Source organism: Pleurodeles waltl, chromosome 10, assembly GCF_031143425.1.
Source record: "Pleurodeles waltl isolate 20211129_DDA chromosome 10, aPleWal1.hap1.20221129, whole genome shotgun sequence".
NCBI lineage: Eukaryota > Metazoa > Chordata > Amphibia > Caudata > Salamandridae > Pleurodeles > Pleurodeles waltl.
Genome location: NC_090449.1, coordinates 12553211 through 12573645, shown reverse-complemented (window position 1 = coordinate 12573645; position 20435 = coordinate 12553211). Strand labels below are relative to the sequence as shown.

The following is a 20435-nucleotide window of genomic DNA, read 5'->3' as shown; positions in this document are numbered from 1 at the left end:
AGGTGAGCTGCCTCACAGGACCCTCGCTGTGCTCGTGCGCTGCACCGGTACCGAGAGCAAAGGACTTCTGGTGCTTCTCCCTGCATGATCAGTCACGCTGCTGTCCTGTTCGCAAGCCTCCACGCAGGATAGTAAGCATCCTTCTTGAGGACCTAGCGTGGCGTTTGTGTGTGTGTTGAGGTTTCTGCATCCCCCGGTGCTTCCCGGTCCTTCTCCAGGTATGCAGCACACATGCTACGCTAGCACTTTAATACCTGCTGTTTGGCTGCTGGCTTTCCCGGCATACCCAGTGCTTAATTTGAGCCAGTGGTTTCTGGTGCTCGAAACTAGCACGCAGTTATCAACACCGGCTCTTATGACAGTCTGCCACATGGTGGCGCTGATTGAGTAATTTGAAGATGAGCACAACAACAGTTGTTTATTAATTCAATATACATGAAAAAAGACTGATACTTGCCACCCAAGCCTTTCTTATAGCTTTGGGGGCTGGGAATATTCTGAAGTATCATACTTGCAGGAGTGTGATGGTTAGTACTTGTGGGCGTACTGCCGTGGGCAGCGCTGGTACGGGCAATGGGGGGTGAAAGCTGCAGTGCCCTTCTGGAGAGATCCCTGGCACTTATTGTTTTACAAATTAAGCACGGAGTATAACAGTGTGGTTTGCTGTTTATTGTTCTTTTTTTCGTTTTGTAGGTTATGCAATGATGCCCTCTAGTGGCGCTCTGCCAGAACTGCACTCTCTCATTCATGCCCGCAGTGGCTCCAATCCTGGGTTGTCTCTTGGGGCAGGCAGGGATTGCAGGGGCAAGGATTCTCCAACCATTCGCAGCAGCCCTAGGAGCAGGTTGTTCCGAAGGGAAGGCGAATGCTGGCCGATGCAGCTGCTAGTTTCAGCCACTAGGGGCATGCGCTGGCTCTCATTTCAGTCCCAGCTTCTCTTTCACATGCACAGGCTCCCATCAGGACTGCTGCAGGTGTTCTACTCCCGGCTTCCCTTCCAGGTTGCGCCTCTAGCCTCTTCTTACAGCCTCGGTACCTCCTTCCACCAGACAGGGCTGAAACGCCCAATACCTGCCTTATGCGGGCTCAGGTGTTGTGTCACTCCATCCGCACAGCTCTCCAGACAGGTAGGTCGGAGGCGTGACAGTGGTGGGATATGGTTTTAGAACCATCCTCGTCACCAGTGTAATGTTGTGGACACATGGTTCTGGCGGGTATAACTGGCCCACGGCACGTGCGCCCGCCCCTTTTATTGGCTGGATCATCTGACTGATGAAAGCTGTGGTGGGTGTAGGTTGGGTGTGAAGGCAGCCTCCAGGGAACGGCGGCATCATTACATGTCCAGTAGGATACTACACCTCTGCTCCTGTTAATTCATGGGGGATTCAGATATTCTCCCCTGTGCCTCCATTTATTCATGGGATGCAGGTATTGCCCTCCCCCGTGAGGTTCAGTGATTGTCTCATTCTGGGAGAGGAATAGACATAGTCATACTGTTTGTGTGTGCTCTTCAAGCCTGTGAGCCCCCCTCCGACCCGGCCACGAAGGTTCAACTTTTGACTTTTTGTGACAGGGTTACCATTAGCAATCCTCCCCTAGCAGTGCTGTGCACGTTCCTGCATTGCTTTGCATCAAGGGGGTGTTCCATGGGCTTTCTTGTGATACTACCCGCCAGCAACAGGAGATAGGGGTTTGCACCACAAATAATGCCTCTTTGAGGTAGGCATAAAAAGGAGAAATGCTTTTATTCCTAAAATGTTTTCTGATTTTACATGTGTGCTTCACTGTACAGCACGTATCAAAAGTAGGAACCGTTTTAAAGTTAGTCTAAGTATACTGTTTTGTTTTGAAAAGGTAATCTTCCAGTACAAAGCCTATCCTAGACATGACATAATGCAGACACCTTTCTACTGTGGTCTAGAAGTGAGTGTGTGGTGCTGGGCAGCATGAGGGTGCCCGAGTGCTAGGGAGAGGGCAGGAAAGTTCCATGTCTTAGTAGATAAGGTGCTGCCCTGCTCTAACCCTCTCCCGCAATGCTGAGGAGGCGCTGACACACGTATGAGCAAGTAGCCACTACTCGTTGAGAAACTCACAAAATTAGAGCCTTTGTTGTGCATAAAGGAATTATAGTTTACTGTGCTTTAACACACCGTTGTTATGTCATATCAGACCATTTTCTAGCTGTGTCACACATGTGATCATGCTGTGTCATAGATTTGCCATGCTCTTTATTGTGCAGTTATTGTGCTGTGTGATACAGATGTCTTGCTGTTTATTGCACAGTTGCCATGTTGTATCACACAGGTGTCATGCTGTTTATCACACAGGTGTCAAGCTGTATCACACAGGTATGCTGGCTATGACGTACCCGTCATGCCATCTGCAAAGAATTTGTTGAGCAATTTGCTCTATATGGATGTTACTAACTTTGCTGCAATTAGATTTAAATGGTTATTACATATACTCTGTGCACCGTCATATGGCATGTCCAGAATAGATCAAGGGGGTCAGATATTTATGCAGTTACTCAAGTGATAGGTCATGCTTCAGCCTGGTAGCATGTAGGACATCACGCATCTTGGTCACATCTTGGTGTATTTGTAAAGTGCACAATCACCTACAAAGGTATCCTGGCGCTGAGCAGGTGTGTGTGCTGAGCCTGGCCTATGGTAGGTCGGTTAATCTCCCGTGAGTGTATTCGGGTATCCTGGCAGGTGTGTGTGCCCGGCCCTGAGTAGGGTAGGTTGGTTAATCACCCACAGCAGTATCCCCGTGCTGCGCAGGTGTGTGTGTCCGGCCCTGCCTAGGGTAGTTTGGTTAATCACCCACAGCGGTATCCTGGCACTGAGCAGGTGTGTGTGCGCCTGGCCTCGCCTATGGTAGGTTGGTTAATCACCTGCTAGGGTATCCAGGCGCTGAGCAGGTGTGTGTGCGCCTGGCCTCGCCTATGGTAGGATGGTTAATCACCTGCTAGGGTATCCTGGCCCCTGAGCAGGTGTGTGTGCCCAGCTTTCCCTAGGGTAGGTTGGTTAATCACCCCTGAGGGTATCCTTGGGCTGAGCAGGTGTGTGTGCCTAGCTCTGCCTATGAAAGTTGGTTAATCACCTGCGAGGGTATCCAGGCGCTGAGCAGGTGTGTTTGCCCGGCTCTGCCTAGGGTAGGTTGGTTAATCAACCATGAGGGTATCCTTGGGCTGAGCAGGTGTGTGTGCCTAGCTCTGCCTATGAAAGTTGGTTAATCACCTGCAAGGGTATCCTGGCACTGAGCAGGTGTGTGTGCGCCTGGCCTCGCATATGGTAGGTTGATTATTCACCCGTGAGGGTATCCTGGCCCCTGAGCAGGTGTGTGTGTGTCAAACCTGGCCTATGGTAGGTTGGTTAATCACCCGTGAGGGTATCCTGGTATTCTGGTGCTGAGCAGGTCTCTGTGCCCGGCTCTGCCTATGGTAGGTTGGTTAATCACCTGCGAGGGTATCCTGGCGCTGAGCAGGTGTGTGTGCGCCTCGCCTATGGTAGGTTGGTTAATCACCCGTGAGGGTATCCTGGCGCTGAGCAGGTGTGTGTGTGCGCCTGGCCTCGCCTAAGGTAGGTTGGTTAATCACCTGCGAGGGTATCCTGGCACTGAGCAGGTGTGTGTGCGCCTCGCCTATGGTAGGTTGGTTAATCACCTGCGAGGGTATCCTGGCGCTGAGCAGGTGTGTATGTCAAACCTGGCCTATGGTAGGTTGGTTAATCATCTGCAAGGGTATCCTGGCGCTGAGCAGATGTGTGTGCGCCTGGCCTATGGTAGGTTGGTTAATCACCTGCAAGGGTATCCTGGCACTGAGCAGGTGTGTGTGCCGAGCCCTGCCTAAGGTAGGTTGGTTAATCACCTGCGAGGGTATCCTGGCGCTGAGCAGGTGTGTGCGCGTCTCGCCTATGGTAGGTTGGTTAATCACCTGCGGGGGTATCCTGGCACTGAGCAGGTGTGTGTGCACCTGGCCTATGGTAGGTTGGTTAATCACCTGCGAGGGTATCCTGGCACTGAGCAGGTGTGTGTGCACCTGGCCTGGCCTATGGTAGGTTGGTTAATCACCCGTGAGGGTACCCTGGTATTCTGGTGCTGAGCAGGTCTCTGTGCCCTGCCTAAGTTAGGTTGGTTAATTGAAAAGACGGGTCTATGTCGATTCTGGAGTGCGCACTCCCACTGGGCTGTAACACTCCACTAATGAGAATGTTTAAGATTGAACTCATGATTAGAGTTCGCTCACTACACTCTGCTTTCCTGATTATTTGATTTGTGTGGATTCCTTTCATTGTAATGTTACAGGTTATTCACGAGTGAGGTGTTCACATGAGATCTGAAGGAACAAGACGTGAACAACACCAGGGTGTCTTTGAGGTGCTGTAATATTTCTCGTGTAGATCATGGGATGGCACAAGGAAGGGGTTGTTCCTTTTAAGTTGAATTCCTGATGAAAGGGTTACCTGAGGTAAGTAATTGAGGCATTCCAGGCCAGAGGGGATGCAAGTGAAACCTGAAATCTTGATTTCCAGGCAATTTATGGTAAGAAATTCTCCAAACTACAAGTGCGACTTCCATCTTTTTTTAATGAAACGCTTGAACTTGACTGAGTATCTTGCTTCCTACGGTGATTCAAGGCCTCCCTCACCTGCACTAATTTCTCTTTGTTACTCATCAGAAGTCTCCTTAGCAATCATTACATTCATCCATGGAGTATTGCTCTACTAGTGGATTTGCAGGATTTTACTTCCAATCCATGGTGCTTTTTCAAGGCACTGGCTCAGAGGCAATCCATGTTTATTGCTTCTTTGTTACATTATTAAGTAGTAAAAAGGGAGGCCAGTGAGCTGAGAATGTTTCCTTCAGCCATAGGCTTCTGATAGTTAATAGTTGTGATAGTTCTTCGAAGTAGGACTATCATAAGTACGCCTGCGTGATAAGGTCGTCCGCCGCCGGGGTTGGCGGAGACTTCGCCACTTCGTGTTACACATGTAATGCAGAGTTCTGCCCAAACTCTGCCGGTCTCAGCGTGGAGCACTTTTTTTCTCATGCACAGCTTGCCCAACAGTAAATTGGTGATGGCGACTGAGAATTGTCACCCTCTATTGTGATTTTGGGCCCTAAGAGCGAACCCGGCACGATTTTCCCAACAGGGGCAGTCACAGGTGTGCAACCATTTGCACTGGGAAAGCTGCCAAACGAGTAGAAAACCTACTCGAGTGGCAGCAAAACTAACTCAAGCAGCAGCTCCCGCTGGCGGGCTGTGCGGTGCTGTTCGTACTGATTTTTCAGCGTGGAACAAGCTCATGTCGCTGTAAATCAGTGCCTCGTGACAATTTCTACCCACTCGCAAAACTCTACGGAATCTTGCTGAATTTTTATGTAACTCCGCTGAATTCCGTGGAGTAACATTTTGCAAGTTCTGCCCAGACCTCATCATAAGACATAAATGGTCTTGTTGGAAATGGGTGTTTGTCTTGTTCAGAAGAGTCAACGTGTAGGATTTCCCTGGTTCGTCGATCCTTCTCTGCTTCCTCCTGTTCTGAAGAATCCTTTCTTCTGGGCCCTGCGACTTCTCTTCTTACTCAGGGTTTTCTTCTATGACACTTGGGCCCATATTTATACTATTTTAGCACCTCATTTGCTTCACTTTCTATCGCAAAAGCGGCGCAAACTTACAAAATAAATTTGTATTTTGTAAGGTTGCGCCACTTTTGCGTAAAACAATTACGCAAAAGCGGCGCTAAAAAAGTATAAATATAGGTCATTTGGTGGTAGCATCTTAGGGCAGGTTTGAAGGACCTCCTGTCTGCATTGTCCTGGCTCATTATCCATTTACACTCCTGTTGTTTGCATTGGAGCGTCATCAGTCTGAGTTACTCTGTGTACCAACTGGCCTGGGGATCTGCATCTTGTTGTATTGCTCAGTTTGAGAGGGGCCAGGGAGTTGGCACAAGCGGTGACTCAATCAAAGATTTATTCCCTCTGTCCTTCTCTGCTGCTCCCACGCTGATCATCTGAGCAGTGTTCACTGCTCTTCTAATTGATGTCCTTTGATTTTAAATGTTGAATGTCTGTCGCTCTCCGGTACTAGTAATCTTCTTCTGCACGATCCAAGATATAACTTTCAAGTCATGTGCATCTTCACTCTTCTGCATGCAAAGTGGAAAACAGAATCTGAAAATGATGACCATATACAGGGACATTGTGGTATTAGTGTCAACCTCATCATGAGTCATAGTGCCTGCGGTTAACACCCAAAGTTAAAACAACAAGGCCCATATTTAAGGAAAACGACGCACAACTGCACTAGCGCAGTTGTGTGTCAAAACATTTAGCACAAGCTAATGCCATTGCCTAGTACCATCCGTGCACCATATTAAAAAAAAGACGCACAATTGCGCTAAGGTCTGACTAGCATCTGAACAAAAGACGCTAGCCGGTGCAGAATGGCTTTAGTGACAACGGCGCTAGTTGGCCAAAAATGACACTAGACTGATTAGCGACAAAAAATCTGCTGTTAGTCAGCCTAACATCATTTTTTGATGCACAAGCAGCCAAAAAATGACTTCTGTCTAAGTATAGGCAGTAGTCATTACAAACAACCCCAATGCCCACCACACGGGACCAGTGTGCCCAGGATAACCCCAACAGACCCAGTGCCAGCAAGGGGGCCCCATGTAAGGGGCCCCGGTGGCACAAAACAGTTACGCACGTCAACGTACCTGGGATGGGCTCCCTCCACTTGCAGTGTCACTGTGGTGTGGGTGGTGGTGATGCTGGGGGTTGGGGAGGACATCTACATGTCCATTTCATGGTGTTTCACCAGGAAATGGGCCTACCAGCAGTTTAATGCCTGGTCTGACCAGACGTTACATTTTGACGCTAATCGGCCTTAGTGTCATTCTTTATGTCCGCCTCCTTAGTGTGCGTCGTTTTTAGCATCGGAGGTAAATATGGCGCTGGAGGGCTAGCATCATTTTCAGGATGCGAATGCCTACCTTGCATTTCATTGTCGCTATTCGACGCAAGGTGGGTTGGCACGTCCTCAGAATGGAGCTAACTCCTATATTTTGACGCTAGACGGGTTTAGTGTCAAAATATTAATATGGAGTTAAGTTAGCTCCGCTTTAGCGTCAAAATAAATTACGCTAAGGCGGCGCTAACTTTTCATAACTTTGGCCTTATGTTTTTGTACGAGTTTTTCTAGACCCAGTAAGTAGACGGAGAATAATCCTTTAAGTGGTCTAGGTAGGGGTGAACTAAGCTGAAAACTTCAAGGTGCTATACCTACATGGTGGCAGAAGACTGCTTTATTCACAAGGCAGGAACATCTCCCTTCAGGTCGATGCAGGCGCAAACCACTCCTATTCCAAAGGACAGCTGGGAGCTCCCTCGGTCGTGTGTGACCAATGGAGCATGCTTAAATAATTGCTCCTAATCACCAAAAGCAGAGGCAGTATCCTCATCTGGTAGCCTAAGGGCCATGAGTAATCTAAGAAGCGAAGGGACAGATTTACAAGGTCCTAGCGCCTCTTAGCTACACACTAGTGTCATTTTTTTCGCTAATGTGGCATTAAGGAGGCCATTATGCTTCGGCATATTTACAAAGTGGCGCAATGCTTGCATTGCACCACTTTGCGCCCCCTTGCGCCACATTATGCCTGCGCCAGGCATAAGGTGTGCAAGGGGGGTGTTCCCACACAGGCAGGCCCATAAAAATGGCAAACATTTACAACATTTCACTGAGCCATTTTAGTGTCATTTTCAATGCCTGCTCAGAGTAAAAAAATCTACTCAATAGGCAACTTCTGACCGTGACCGCTCCTGACTGCTCGTGTTCGAAAATCTCTCAGGAAGTCCCCCAGCGACTGGAAATTGTACTAGAGGTTTCCAAATCTCGCTCACAATTATCAGTTCACATTCTGGAGCCTTGCATTGTTCCCGTTGTCATTGCGTTGCTCAAATAAGAAAAATATTCCACCACATGGCACTTGGCACAATTTGCAAGCAACTCCACGTTACAAGAGTAACTTGGGAGTCACCAAATTTCTCCCATTCCACTAGAGGAGTTAAAATTGCACGCGGGCCTAATTGAAACATGTTTGCTGCAGTTGGTCTGAACTCAGCGTCGCCCTGCTGATTACAACCTTGTTCTCCACCAGCCTTTTCATGGCGATTTCCCCACCATGAAACACCTAGAGGAGAGCAAGTGCAGGGGGCCCCCCTGCCCAGCACCATCGGAATGCACACTGTCTGCAAAGCTGGTCGCCCCCTCTGTGGTACGAGATAGCACTGGGGGAATGCTCTAAATCAAGGTTTCTGCCAGTCAGGCAGGTCAGGCAGGCAGGAACACTCTATTTCATGGTTTCTGCCAGTCAGGCAGGTAAGGCTGTCAGAAATCTTGTGAAAGGGCAGGGGGGAGTTCAATGCTATGGCGGTGGCGTCCTCCCCGCGAGTTTGGTGTCCCTGCAATGGCACCCCCAAATTCGAAATGAGCCCCTTAGTCTTTTGAGGAGATCACACGTCTTCCTATTTAAACCTACCCAGTGCATGCCACCGATCCCAGAGCATGGTGAAAAGGCGTGACATTCATCTCTGCCTGCCTGGCAGGATGGGTAGTAACACATTCCCTACAGCTCTGTACATTTTTACCCACTTTCTTGGGACTTTGACTTCTCTGGGACCCCAATAAACAACACAATTTATGATCTGAGACCAAGAGCACATTATTTACACACAGGACATCACCACGCAAAACTCATCCAGACCTTTGTAGAAAACATTTTCTTTCATTTCGTATATATGTACATATGCATGAATTTGCTGTGATTTTAGATAATTGTAGAACTATTGTTTAAGGTGGAAGGTCACACCACTACCCAAGAGCGAATACATGTTTTAAGGAAAAGTTGCAGGTTACAGCAAAAAGAAAATACAAAGTGGCGAATCCGTCGGCAAGCTTTAGTCTTTCAAAGCTTCTCTCAGATGTCTTTCGATGAAGTCCTTTGGCTTTGTGAACACCGACTCTGATACATCGAGAGGGGGAGTTTGGGGCAGTGGTGTCTTTCTCTCTAAGCAGGGGTCATGACCTCTGCAGAAAGGGCCATGCTTCATAAGGGAGAAGGAATGAAGTCATTAGAGGAAGGGGCCACTTATCTCTCCCTCTTCCTCCTGTGGACTCTGGACATGATTCCTTAGTGGCCAAGTGCCTGTGGGGGCGGCACCCCAGACCTCTATGCCCACTGCACCTCATGCAATAACACTGTGACCCATCAGTGCAGTAATGTCCCAGTGCTTCCTCTGCTCTATGGTGCTATGCACAGTGACAGTGTGCCAGTGACCACTCTGGGGTGCACTGCGGATATTATTGGTTCAGGGTAGAGTGTCCCTCAGACAATAAGTGTGGGTGATTAGGCAGTAGACTTAAAGGTGCATGAGGATTTAATTTTTGTATTGTTATTCAATCATTGTAAATAAATATCAACACTGTTTGGAAGTCAGACTTTCTCCACAGCTCTTTGTGTAGATTGTGAAAGTTCTGCTACGCTTCATAATCCTGGGGGTGGAGGTGCAGGTATTCTCACTGCTACTGTTGGGACGCGTCCCGGACGCCATCTTGTGTGTGCTGGTGTTTGTGGCGAGAGTGTGTGTTTATGTGCATGTAGTCAGGGGTTCAGCTTGGACAACGGGAAGAGACGGACGCGCAGACGCGAGCTGAAGTCGGCAGGTAGGGAAGGGCCATCATAAAGCCGCCATTTTACTTTCCTGTGTCTGACTACGAGCGTAATGAATAAAGACTACAAGAAGTTAATCTACACTGACCTAGGGGGGCAGCAGCAGCTGCAGAGAGCACGCCACCATTATATACACACACGCTCGGCTGGGGGTGAGGGGGTGCAATAGGATTGGAAATAAGCAGATGCAGTGTGGTTTTACTCTCTCTCCCTCTTTTCCGCTTGTTGTCGGTCGGTTCTTTTTGTCGGTTGTTGCTGCTCACTTCATGTCGCTCTCCTGCATGTGCCTTCTTATTTCTTGTAGTTTCCGAACTGTATAGCCAGGCGGTCGGTCACGCAGCGGAATGTGGCGGGCAGCACTTCCCAGTACGGCACGGGGTTGTTGAAGAGGCTGATGCCGTTGTAGAAGGCCCGCTTCACCCCAAAGCCGACGGGGCAGAAGTCGTTCACACCAATGGCGGTGATGTTGTTGGTGTGAAGATAGACGACCTAAGTGAGGAAGAAGCAAAAAGGAGAAGTTGATTGTTAGAGGAGGCTATGGAATGGAGGAACTTGCCACATGTCTATGAGAGGTGCGGAGTGATAATGGATGCATACAGCACCCTGAGGATTGGTATGGCATGCCCATGTCTATAAGGGACACGGGGTGACAATGGATGCGTAGAGCACCCTGAGGATTGGTATGGCATACACCATATCTATAAGAGACATGGAGTGACAATGCATGCATAGAGCATATGGTAGAGCAAGCACCGTGTCCATAGGGGATGCCGGGTGACAATAGGTGCGTAGAACATACTGAGGATGGGTACAGCATGCACCATGATTATAAGAGAAGCGGGGCAACAATGGAGGCATAGAGCATACCGAAGATCGGTAGAGCAAGCACCTTGTCTATAAGGGACGTGGAGTGACAATGGATGCGTAGAGCATACTGATGATTGGTAGTGCATACATCATGTCTATTAGGGACGCTGAGTGACAATGGATGCATAGAGCATACTGAAGATCAGTAATGCATACATCATGTCTATAAGGGACGTTGAGTGACAATGGATGTGTAGAGCATATTGAACATGGGTAGAGCATGCACCATGTTTATAAGGGACACGGGGTGACAATGGATGCGTAGAGCACCCTGAGGATTGGTATGGCATGCACCATGTCTATAAGGGACACAGGGTGACAATGGATGCGTAGAGCACACTGAGGATTGGTATGGCATGCACCATGTCTATAAGGGACATGGGGTGACAATGGAATGCGTACAGCACACTGAGGATTGGTATGACATGCACCATGTCTATAAGGGACATGGGGTGATAATGGATGCGTAGAGCACCCTGAGGATTGGTATGGCATACATCATGTCAATAAAGGACACAGGGTGACAATGGATGCGTAGAGCACACTGAGGATTGGTATGGCATGCACCATGTCTATAAGGGACACGGAGTGACAATGGATGCGTACAGCACACTGAGGATTGGTATGGCATGCACCATGTCTATAAGGGAAGCCGCAGATAATAGGTGTCTATTACATCACTATAGACTTTGAATGAGGATGTCTGTAAATATCTGGGGAACAGTAGAATGACTTTTGTAACTCAGTGTTCAATTTGTATCAGAATCTGTCAACTGAAACAAACTCAAAGGCAATATTCTCTATAATACTTGCTTATTTTTAAGAAATTCCTGCTCCCCTTAATTTCCTGACCTGTGTAGTTCCTCACAATCAGAGCTGTAAATGTCAGAAAAGAGGCCAATATTTCCAGATCCCATTTTATGCATCATTTAACTTCGTTGGAACCTTTCCAATGTAGGTGCTTTCCCAAGGTGGAGGGAAAGATGCTCTTTTTAAATTGTTTTCAGGACAGGTTACCTACTTTTACACAAGAACATATCTACTTTATAATAGCAAGCAAAGAGAACAGATGGCAATGTCTGCACCATGCCGAAGAGGATGGGGACAAACTGCTTACCTGTCACCTGACAACTAAGGCCCAGATATAAGAGTCCCTAGCGTCATACTAATGACATATTAGCACAGTTTTTTAATGCTAATGTTGCGTTAGATGGCCAAAGACGCTGCGTCTTTTTTACAAAGTGGCGCAATGCATGCAGACATAATGTATGCAAAGGGTGCATTTTGCCGTTAGGGGGGCCAAACGATGGCACAAAAAAAATCAAAGAGATTTTTTTGTGTCATGTTTTTCAGCAAAAAAATTAGGCTTCCATTGGTTTCAATGGGCCCCTGGGCGCTTTGCAGGACTAGCGTCAGGATTTTTTACGGTAATCCTGCAAAGCACCAAACTAGCATCACAAATTCTGTCGCTAGTTTCCTAACTACCAACATGGTGCACCGTACATTAAATATGGCGTACACTGTGGCGTTAGGGGGTTGCTAAGGGGTACAAGAAAAGTGGTGTTGCAATGGGTGCAGCACCACTTTTCTTAAATCTGCCCCTAAATTTGCTTGTGCCATGTTACCACTGTTAGTAGAGGCATGACCACAGCCTTGCGCAGTTCTATCTCTTGCCTCTAAGCATGGTAAATATTTCATCGGATTGCACACAGTGGCATGGCTCCGTAGTTGTCATTACTTTGAAAAGCATCAGAGCCCCAGTCCCTATCATTAAAATGACCTTTACGTCAACAGCATTAATTCGATGAACAATCACTTTGACAACCTCTCTTTAACTTCTAAAATTATAGGATCCTCAACTTCAATCACATCCATTCTACAATAGCTTTAAACCCTCTCCCTAAACTAATCGATAAGATCCTTTACTTCAATCACATCCATTCTACAATAACTTTAATCCCTCCCTAAACTAATCGATAAGATCCATCACTTCAATCACATCCATTCTAAAATAACTTTAAACCCTCTCCCTAAACTAAATATATAAGATCCTCAACTTCAATCACATCCATTCTACAATAACTTTAAACCCTCTCCCTAAACTAATCGATAAGATCCTTTACTTCAATCACATCCATTCTACAATAACTTTAAACCCTCTCCCTAAACTAATCGATAAGATCCTTTACTTCAATCACATCCATTCTACAATAACTTTAAACCCTCCCCTAAACTAATCATTGAGATCCTTTAGTCACATCACTTCTACAGTAACTTTAAACCCTCCCCCTGAACTAATCAAGAAGATCCTTTACTTCAATCACATCCATTCCACAATAACTTTAAACCCTCTCCCTAAACTAATTAGTAAGAGCCTTTACTTCAATCATGTCACTTTTACAAATCTTCACACTTTATCCCTCACCCTAAACTTAACAAATATTACCATATAGTTAATTGTATTAATAAATTATTCATTAACATAGATATTATGCAAACGTAGCCCCACCTCTGACAAATAAAAAAGCCCATTTAAATATATTAATTTGTATATATTTAAATCAAATAAATAATGGGAAGTCAAACTTTAACCTTAAGCTTAGTATTCATTAAATATGTAATTACAGTAAAGGCTGAAATAATAAAGATTACATTCATTACAATTAAATTACGTAAATTGGGAACCCAAACCCCAAATCTAATAAATTTAATGAACCTATTTGTATTGGCATTAATCAATTTAATTTAAATCACATAAATATAGGTACATGACATTAATTGTTACTAAATACTTCATTATAGTCCCTGACAGCGCTTGGATGCCTGGCTTCACCCTGGGGGTTGCCCAGGAGTGGGTGCCTCACAGGGAAAAGCCAGGAGGGGTTCCACAGCGGTATGCGTACAGCGCCTTGAGACACTAACGGGTGAGTAGTGCGCTATACAAGTGCGAAGTTTACAGTTTATCTACAGTATATTAAATTAAGGATCCCTAAATTGCTAAAAATAGGTAAAAAATAGCAATTACAGCACATTAAAAAAAAAATGAAACTAAATTAAAAGAAAAAAGACAACAATGACACGTTTAAGTATTTATTTTACAAAACTCTCTAATAAATGATTATGGGCCACATGTACAAAGATCCGGTTTTGCGAGTCGCAAACTGCGAGTGTTAGCGACTCGCAATTTGCGAGTCGCAAAACCAGGTGTACAACAGTGTACTTTACACTGTTTGCAATTCCCAACAGGGTTGCAAATGACCTATCTCATGAATATCCATGAGGTAGGTCGCAATTTGCGACCCCATTGGGAATGGCCACCCTCACAGGGATGGTGGCCTGCTGGAGACAGCAGACCACCATGTCTGTGACTGCTTTTAAATAAAGCTTTTTTCTTTTTAAAATGCAGTCCGATTTCCTTAAAGGAAAACGAGATGCATTTCAAAAACAAAAATGAAAAGTTTTCTTTTCATTTTTTCAGAGCAGGCAGAGGTCCGTGGGACCACTGCCTGCTCTCAAAAAAATATTTTTGCTACCATTCTCAATGGGGAAGGCGTCCCCTGGGGATCCCTTCCCATTTGCGAATGGGTTAGCACCAGTTTGAAAATGGTGCTAATTGCGATTGTTTTGTGACCGCATTCACGGTTACAAAACAATGCTACATCGCGATGCGACTCGCAATTAGGAAGGGAATGCCCCTTCCTAATTGCGACTCGCAAACCTATTTTGCGATTTGGTAAATAGATTACTGAATCGCAAAATAGGCTCTGTACATACCACAATGTTTTTTTTCCTGTCGCAAATGGTCCTGTCTGTGAATCGGGCGTTTGCGACAGGAAAAATGGTACGTATATGTGCCCCTAAATGCATTGTCATCATATTACTTTCTTTAAATGAATATATTTGTATGAAAGAAAGTAAATAGAATTATTTATTACTTTTTCAGTACATATTTGGTAGACAGTAGTGGTAGACAAATTAATGGGGTCAAAGTAATGATGCATAATTAATAATGGAAAAATGCACTAAGCAGCACTGACTCTGCAAACCCAGGGGCACATTTGTGAATTGATGTCATATTTTTGAAGCCATGCAAAGCCAAAGCGTGGCTTTGAATGGCCTCCTAGACATGGAGTAAGGCAAGCCACCGCATATCACTGTGTGCCTTACTCTGTGCCAGGGGGGCGTTCCTTGGGCACTGCGGTGGGTGTTCCCACGCAACTCCTATGGTTTTTGATGCATCCTCAGATTTACCAAACCTGATAAACCTGGGAATGCACCAAAAGCGTACGCCTCCCAGAAGAAGCGTGACGAGGAGAGATACCTTTATTCCCCTCATTCTTTCCTTGTTGTGTGAATACTGCATTCTGCAGCACACATAGAAAGAGACAAAAGCTCTCAGGATTGTTTTTCTGTTCAGGAACAAGGGTGCCTGAGTTGGCGCTAGGCTGCCAAAAGGGCTCCAGCACAGGGAGAGTGGACAGGAATGCGTCGTAATAGGTAAATACAGCCCTTTCCCTGTGGCCCAGCACAGGAAGGTGACTTGCAGCACTGCCCTGTGCCACAAAGCCCACGAATAAGTGCACCAGGGCTTAGTTTGTAAAATAAACTGTCAGTAACCAAAGCTTGACAGGGAAGCCTGAGGGCAGCGCAATCAAATGTCAGCCTGCAAAAAAATAAGGCTGGTATTTGTAACGATCTCAGGCCTCTTTCCTCTACGCCCAGGCACTCCCTGCCCCTTAATATCACCTTTGCAGGTTCCTACTTTATCCCTTTGTGCTGATTTTTCTGTCTTTCTCTTCCTCCATCTTTCTGATTTGTGTGTATTCCCTCTCCTGCTCTTGGTAATTATCGGATGTGGAAAAATAAGTCACGCCCCCAAAGGTAAGTGCCAGTGACCTCCATCGGCAACCACTGGCTCAAAATAAGCACAGAAGAAACTCTATTTTAAAAAGAAGGATGGATTTCTTGCACTCTCTCTCCCGCCTTGTAATAGGTGAGTTGCCACAGGCTTCATTCTGGTGACCATGATTTTCAAGCAGTGATGTTATACGTGTGTCTTTATCACAGCTCCCTGCCTCTAGCACAGCTCCCTGTCTCTGACACAGCTTCCCATCTCTATAACAACTCCCTGCCTCTAACACAGCTCCCTGTCTCTGACACAGCTCCCCATCTCTATAACAACTCCCTGCCTCTAGCACAGCTCCCTGTCTCTGACACAGCTCCCCATCTCTATAACAACTCCCTGTCTCTAGCACAGCTCCCTGCTTCTAACACAGCTCCATGCCTCCGGTACAGCTCCCTGCCTCTAGCACAGCTCCCCGTCTCTATAACAACTCCCTGCCTCTAGCACAGCTCCCTGCTTCTAGCACAGCTTCATGTCTGCGGTACAGCTCCCTGCCTCTGGCACAGCTCCATGCCCCCGGCACACAGCTCCCTGCCTCTATCAGAGCTCCCTGCCTCTGACACAGACCCCCATCTCTATAACAACTCCCTGCCTCTAGCAAAGCTCCCCACCTCTATATCAACTCCCTGCCTCTAGCACAGCTCCCTGCCTCTAGCACAGCTCCCTGTCTCTGACACAGTCCTCCACCTCTATATCAACTCCCTGCCTCTAGCACAGCTCCCTGCCTCTAGCACAGCTCCCTGTCTCTGACACAGTCCCCCACCTCTATATCAACTCCCTGCCTCTAGCACAGCTCCCTGCCTCTAGCACAGCTCCCTGTCTCTGACACAGTCCCCCATCTCTATAACAACTCCCTGCCTCTAGCACAGCTCCCTGTCTCTGGAACACAGCTCACTGCCTCTGCCACAGCTCCCTGCCTCTGCAACAAATATTGCTTCTGTGGCACAGCTCCCTATCTCTGGCACGGCTCCCTACCTCTGACACACAGCTTCCTACCTCTAGAAAAGCTCCCTGACTCTGGCACAGCTCCCTGTCTCTGGGACACAGCTCACTGCCTGTGGCACAGCTCCCTACCTCTGGCACAGCTCACTGCCTGTGGCACAGCTCCCTACCTCTGGCACAGCTCCCTGCCTCTGGCACGGCTCTCTGTCTCTGACACAGACCCCCATCTCTATAACAACTCCCTGCCTCTAGCACAGCTCCCTGCCTCTGGGACACAGCTCCCTACCTCTGGCACAGCTCCCTGCCTCTGCAACAAATACTGCTTCTGTGGCACAGCTCCCTATCTCTGGCACGGCTCCCTACCTCTGACACACAGCTTCCTACCTCTGGAACAGCTCCCTGACTCTGGCACAGCTCCCTGTCTCTGGGACACAGCTCACTGCCTGTGGCACAGCTCCCTACCTCTGGCACAGCTCCCTGCCTCTGGCACACAGCTTCCTACCTCTGGAACAGCTCCCTGACTCTGGCACAGCTCCCTGTCTCTGGGACACAGCTCACTGCCTGTGGCACAGCTCCCTACCTCTGGCACAGCTCACTGCCTGTGGCACAGCTCCCTACCTCTGGCACAGCTCCCTGCCTCTGACACAGCTCCCTGCCTCTGGAACACAGCTCCCTGCCTCTGGCACAGCTCCCTGTCTCTGGTACACAGCTCACTGCCTGTGGCACAGCTCCCTACCTCTGGCACAGCTCCCTGCCTCTGGCACGGCTCCCTACCTCTGGCACAGCTCCCTGCCTATAGCACAGCTCCATACCTGCGGTACAGCTCCCTGCCTCTGGCACAGCTCCATGCCCCTGGCACACAGCTCCCTACCTCTGGCACAGCTCCCTGCCTCTGGAACACAGCTCACTGCCTGTGGCACGGCTCCCTACCTCTGGCACAGCTCCCTGCCTCTGGGACACAGCTCACTGCCTGTGGCACAGCTCCCTGACTCTGGCACGGCTCCCTACCTTTGGCACAGCTCCCTGCCTATAGCACAGCTCCATGCTTGTTGCACAGCTCCATACCTGCGGTACAGCTCCCTGCCTCTGGCACAGCTCCATGCCCCTGGCACACAGCTCCCTACCTCTGGCACAGCTCCCTGCCTCTGGCACAGCTCCCTGCCTCTGGAACACAGCTCACTGCCTGTAGCACGGCTCCCTACCTCTGGCACAGCTCACTGCCTGTGGCACAGCTCCCTACCTCTGGCACAGCTCCCTGCCTCTGGCACAGCTCCCTGTCTCTGGGACACAGCTCCCTACCTCTGGCACAGCTCCCTGCCTCTGGCACGGCTCCCTGCCTATAGCACAGCTCCCTGCTTGTAGAACAGCTCCATACCTGCGGTACAGCTCCCTGCCTCTGGCACAGCTTCATGCCCCTGGCACACAGCTCCCTACCTCTGGCACAGCTCACTGCCTGCGGCACAGCTCCCTGCCTCTGGCACAGCTCCCTGCCTCTGCAACAAATATTGCTTCTGTGGAACAGCCTCCTCTGTAGAAATCGCAATAGTATGAATCCCTTCCCAGCAAAAAACAAAAATTCCAAGAGTACCTAGAATTATGGAATCAAATAAAGATGTAACTCTTCCCAAGCCAAAAATCACTCTGACCAATTCACTTCTATTGGCACAAGCAACAAGGACATGAGATAACTCTGCAGCATTCCCACCCAATGACCCTCAGGATTGGTACTCACAACAACACGCACAGCTATCTCTCAATCTGTTTCACTCCACGCCAAGCATAGAAGCAGCTTAACAACTGCAGACACAAGAGAGGTGCAAGCTCCACCCATCATGCAAGAGGCCAGCACTATTCCCACGTCCACCACACGCGTGGCCACCCTCTTCCAGCGAAGGCCGGAATAAATGGATATAAAGCGTATTCCTTCGACCCCTCACCTCTCGATGCTCTCCTATGCACCTAAGTGCAGTGACTACACCAGGACACGCACTTCCGGTACCGGTCAAACAACAGCAACATATCATTCATCCAAAGAAGCTCACCTTAGGGTACAGTGCGGGACTTGTCTGCTGAAGTGCTTTGTTGCCAAATCAGGGCTATGAAGCACTACACTGCACAAATATACGGCAAGACAACACAGCTCCCTGGCTCAAGCACAGCTCCCCGCCTCAAGCACAGCTCCCTGTCTCAAGCACTGCTCCCCATCTCTAATGCAGATCCCCCAATGATGCACCTCTCCCCTGTGATAGACAGCTTCCAGGGTCTCACATAGCCCCCTATCTCTACCATGGTTAGCCGTCTCTGGCACAGCTCCCTGGTTCAAGCACAGCTCCCTGGCTCAAGCACAGCTCCCTGGCTCAAGCACTGCTCCCTGTCTCCAATGCTGATCCCCCAATGATGCACCTCTCCCCTGTGATAGAACAGCTTCCAGGGCCTCACATAGCCCCCTATCTCTACCATGGTTAGCCGTCTCTGGCACAGCTCCCTGGTTCAAGCACAGCTCCCTGGCTCAACCACAGCTCCCTGGCTCAAGCACTGCTCCCTGTCTCCAATGCTGATCCCCCAATGATGCACCTCTCCCCTGTGATAGAACAGTTTCCAGGGTCTCACATAGCCCCCTGTCCCTAGCATGGTTAGCCGTCTCTGGCACAGCTCCCTGACTGAAGCACAGCTCCCCATCGCCAGTACAGCTCCCTCTCTTTAGCACAGCTCTCCATGTCTAGAATAATTCCCGGTCTATTGCACATCTCTGGTTCATCAATCTATCTCTGACACAGCTCCATGTCTCTACTACATCTCCCTGTCTCCAGCACAGGTCTCTATCTCTTGCACAGCGCTCTGTCTCGCACTCACCTCCTTGTCTCCAGCACAGTTCTATATCTCTAGCACTACTCTCTGTCTCGCACAGTTCTATCCCTCACTCATCTCCCTGTCTCCAACACAGTCTCCCATCTCTAGCACCGCTCTCTATCTTTTGCACAGCTCTCTGTCTCTTAGTCATCTCCATGTCTCCATCACAGTTCACTATCTCTTGCACAGCTCTCTGTCTCGCACAGCTCTGTCTCTCACCCACCTCCCTGTCTCCAGCACAGTTCTCCATCTCCTGAACATCTCTCTGTCTCGAACATCTCTGTTTCTCACTCATCTCCCTCTGTCACAGTTCTCCATCTCTAGCACAGCTCTCTGTCTTGCACAGCTCCGTCTCTCACTCATTTCCCTGTCTCCAGCACAGTTCTGTCTCTCTTGCTCAGGTCTCTGTCTTGCACAGCTGTGTCTCTCACTCCTCTCCTTGTCTCCAGTACAGTTCTCCATCTCTAACACAGCTCTCTGTCTCACACAGTTTTGTGTCTCATTCATCTCCCTGTCTTCAGTGCAGTCTCCTATCTCTTGCACAGGTCTCTGTCTTGCACATCTCTGTCTCTCACTCACCTCCCTGTCTCCAGCACAAATCTCCATCTCTTGCACAGCTATCTGTCTCACACAGCTCCATCTCTCATTTAATCCCTGTCTCCAGCACAGTTCCGTCTCCTGCACAGCTCTGTCTCGCACGGCTCTCTCTCACCCATCTCCCTGTCTTAAGCACAGTGTCCCATCTCTTGCACAGCTCTCTGTCTCACACAGCTCTGTCTCTCACTCCTCTCCCTGTCTCCAGCACAGTTCTCTATCTCTTGCACAGCTCTCTGTCTCTTGCACAGCTCTCCGTCTCGCACAGCTCTGTCTCTCACTCATCTCTTTGCCTACAGCACAGATCTGCATCTCTTGCACAGCTCTCTGTCTCACACAGCTTCGTCTCTCACGTATCTCCCTGTCTCCATCACAGTACTGTCTCTCTTGCTCAGCTCTCCCTCTCGCACAGCTCTGTCTCTCACTCCTCTTCGTGTCTCCAGCACAGTTCTCCATCTCTTGCACAGCTCTCCATCTCTTGCACAGCTCTCCGTCTTGCACAGCTCTGTCTCTCACTCATCTCTTTGCCTACAACACAG

General features: G+C 48.5%; 1 protein-coding gene across 1 annotated transcript in view; it reads right to left on the bottom strand.

Annotated features, from left to right (window-relative positions):
- Positions 1-8771: 8771 nt before the first annotated feature.
- Positions 8772-20435, bottom strand: part of BGN (biglycan) — a 141518-nt gene continuing 129854 nt past the window's right edge. Inside the window, exon 8 of the mRNA XM_069209385.1 lies at positions 8772-10229. Coding sequence (XP_069065486.1) covers positions 10032-10229 — 198 coding nt within the window. The 3' untranslated portion in view covers positions 8772-10031. The remainder of the gene's footprint in view (positions 10230-20435) is intronic.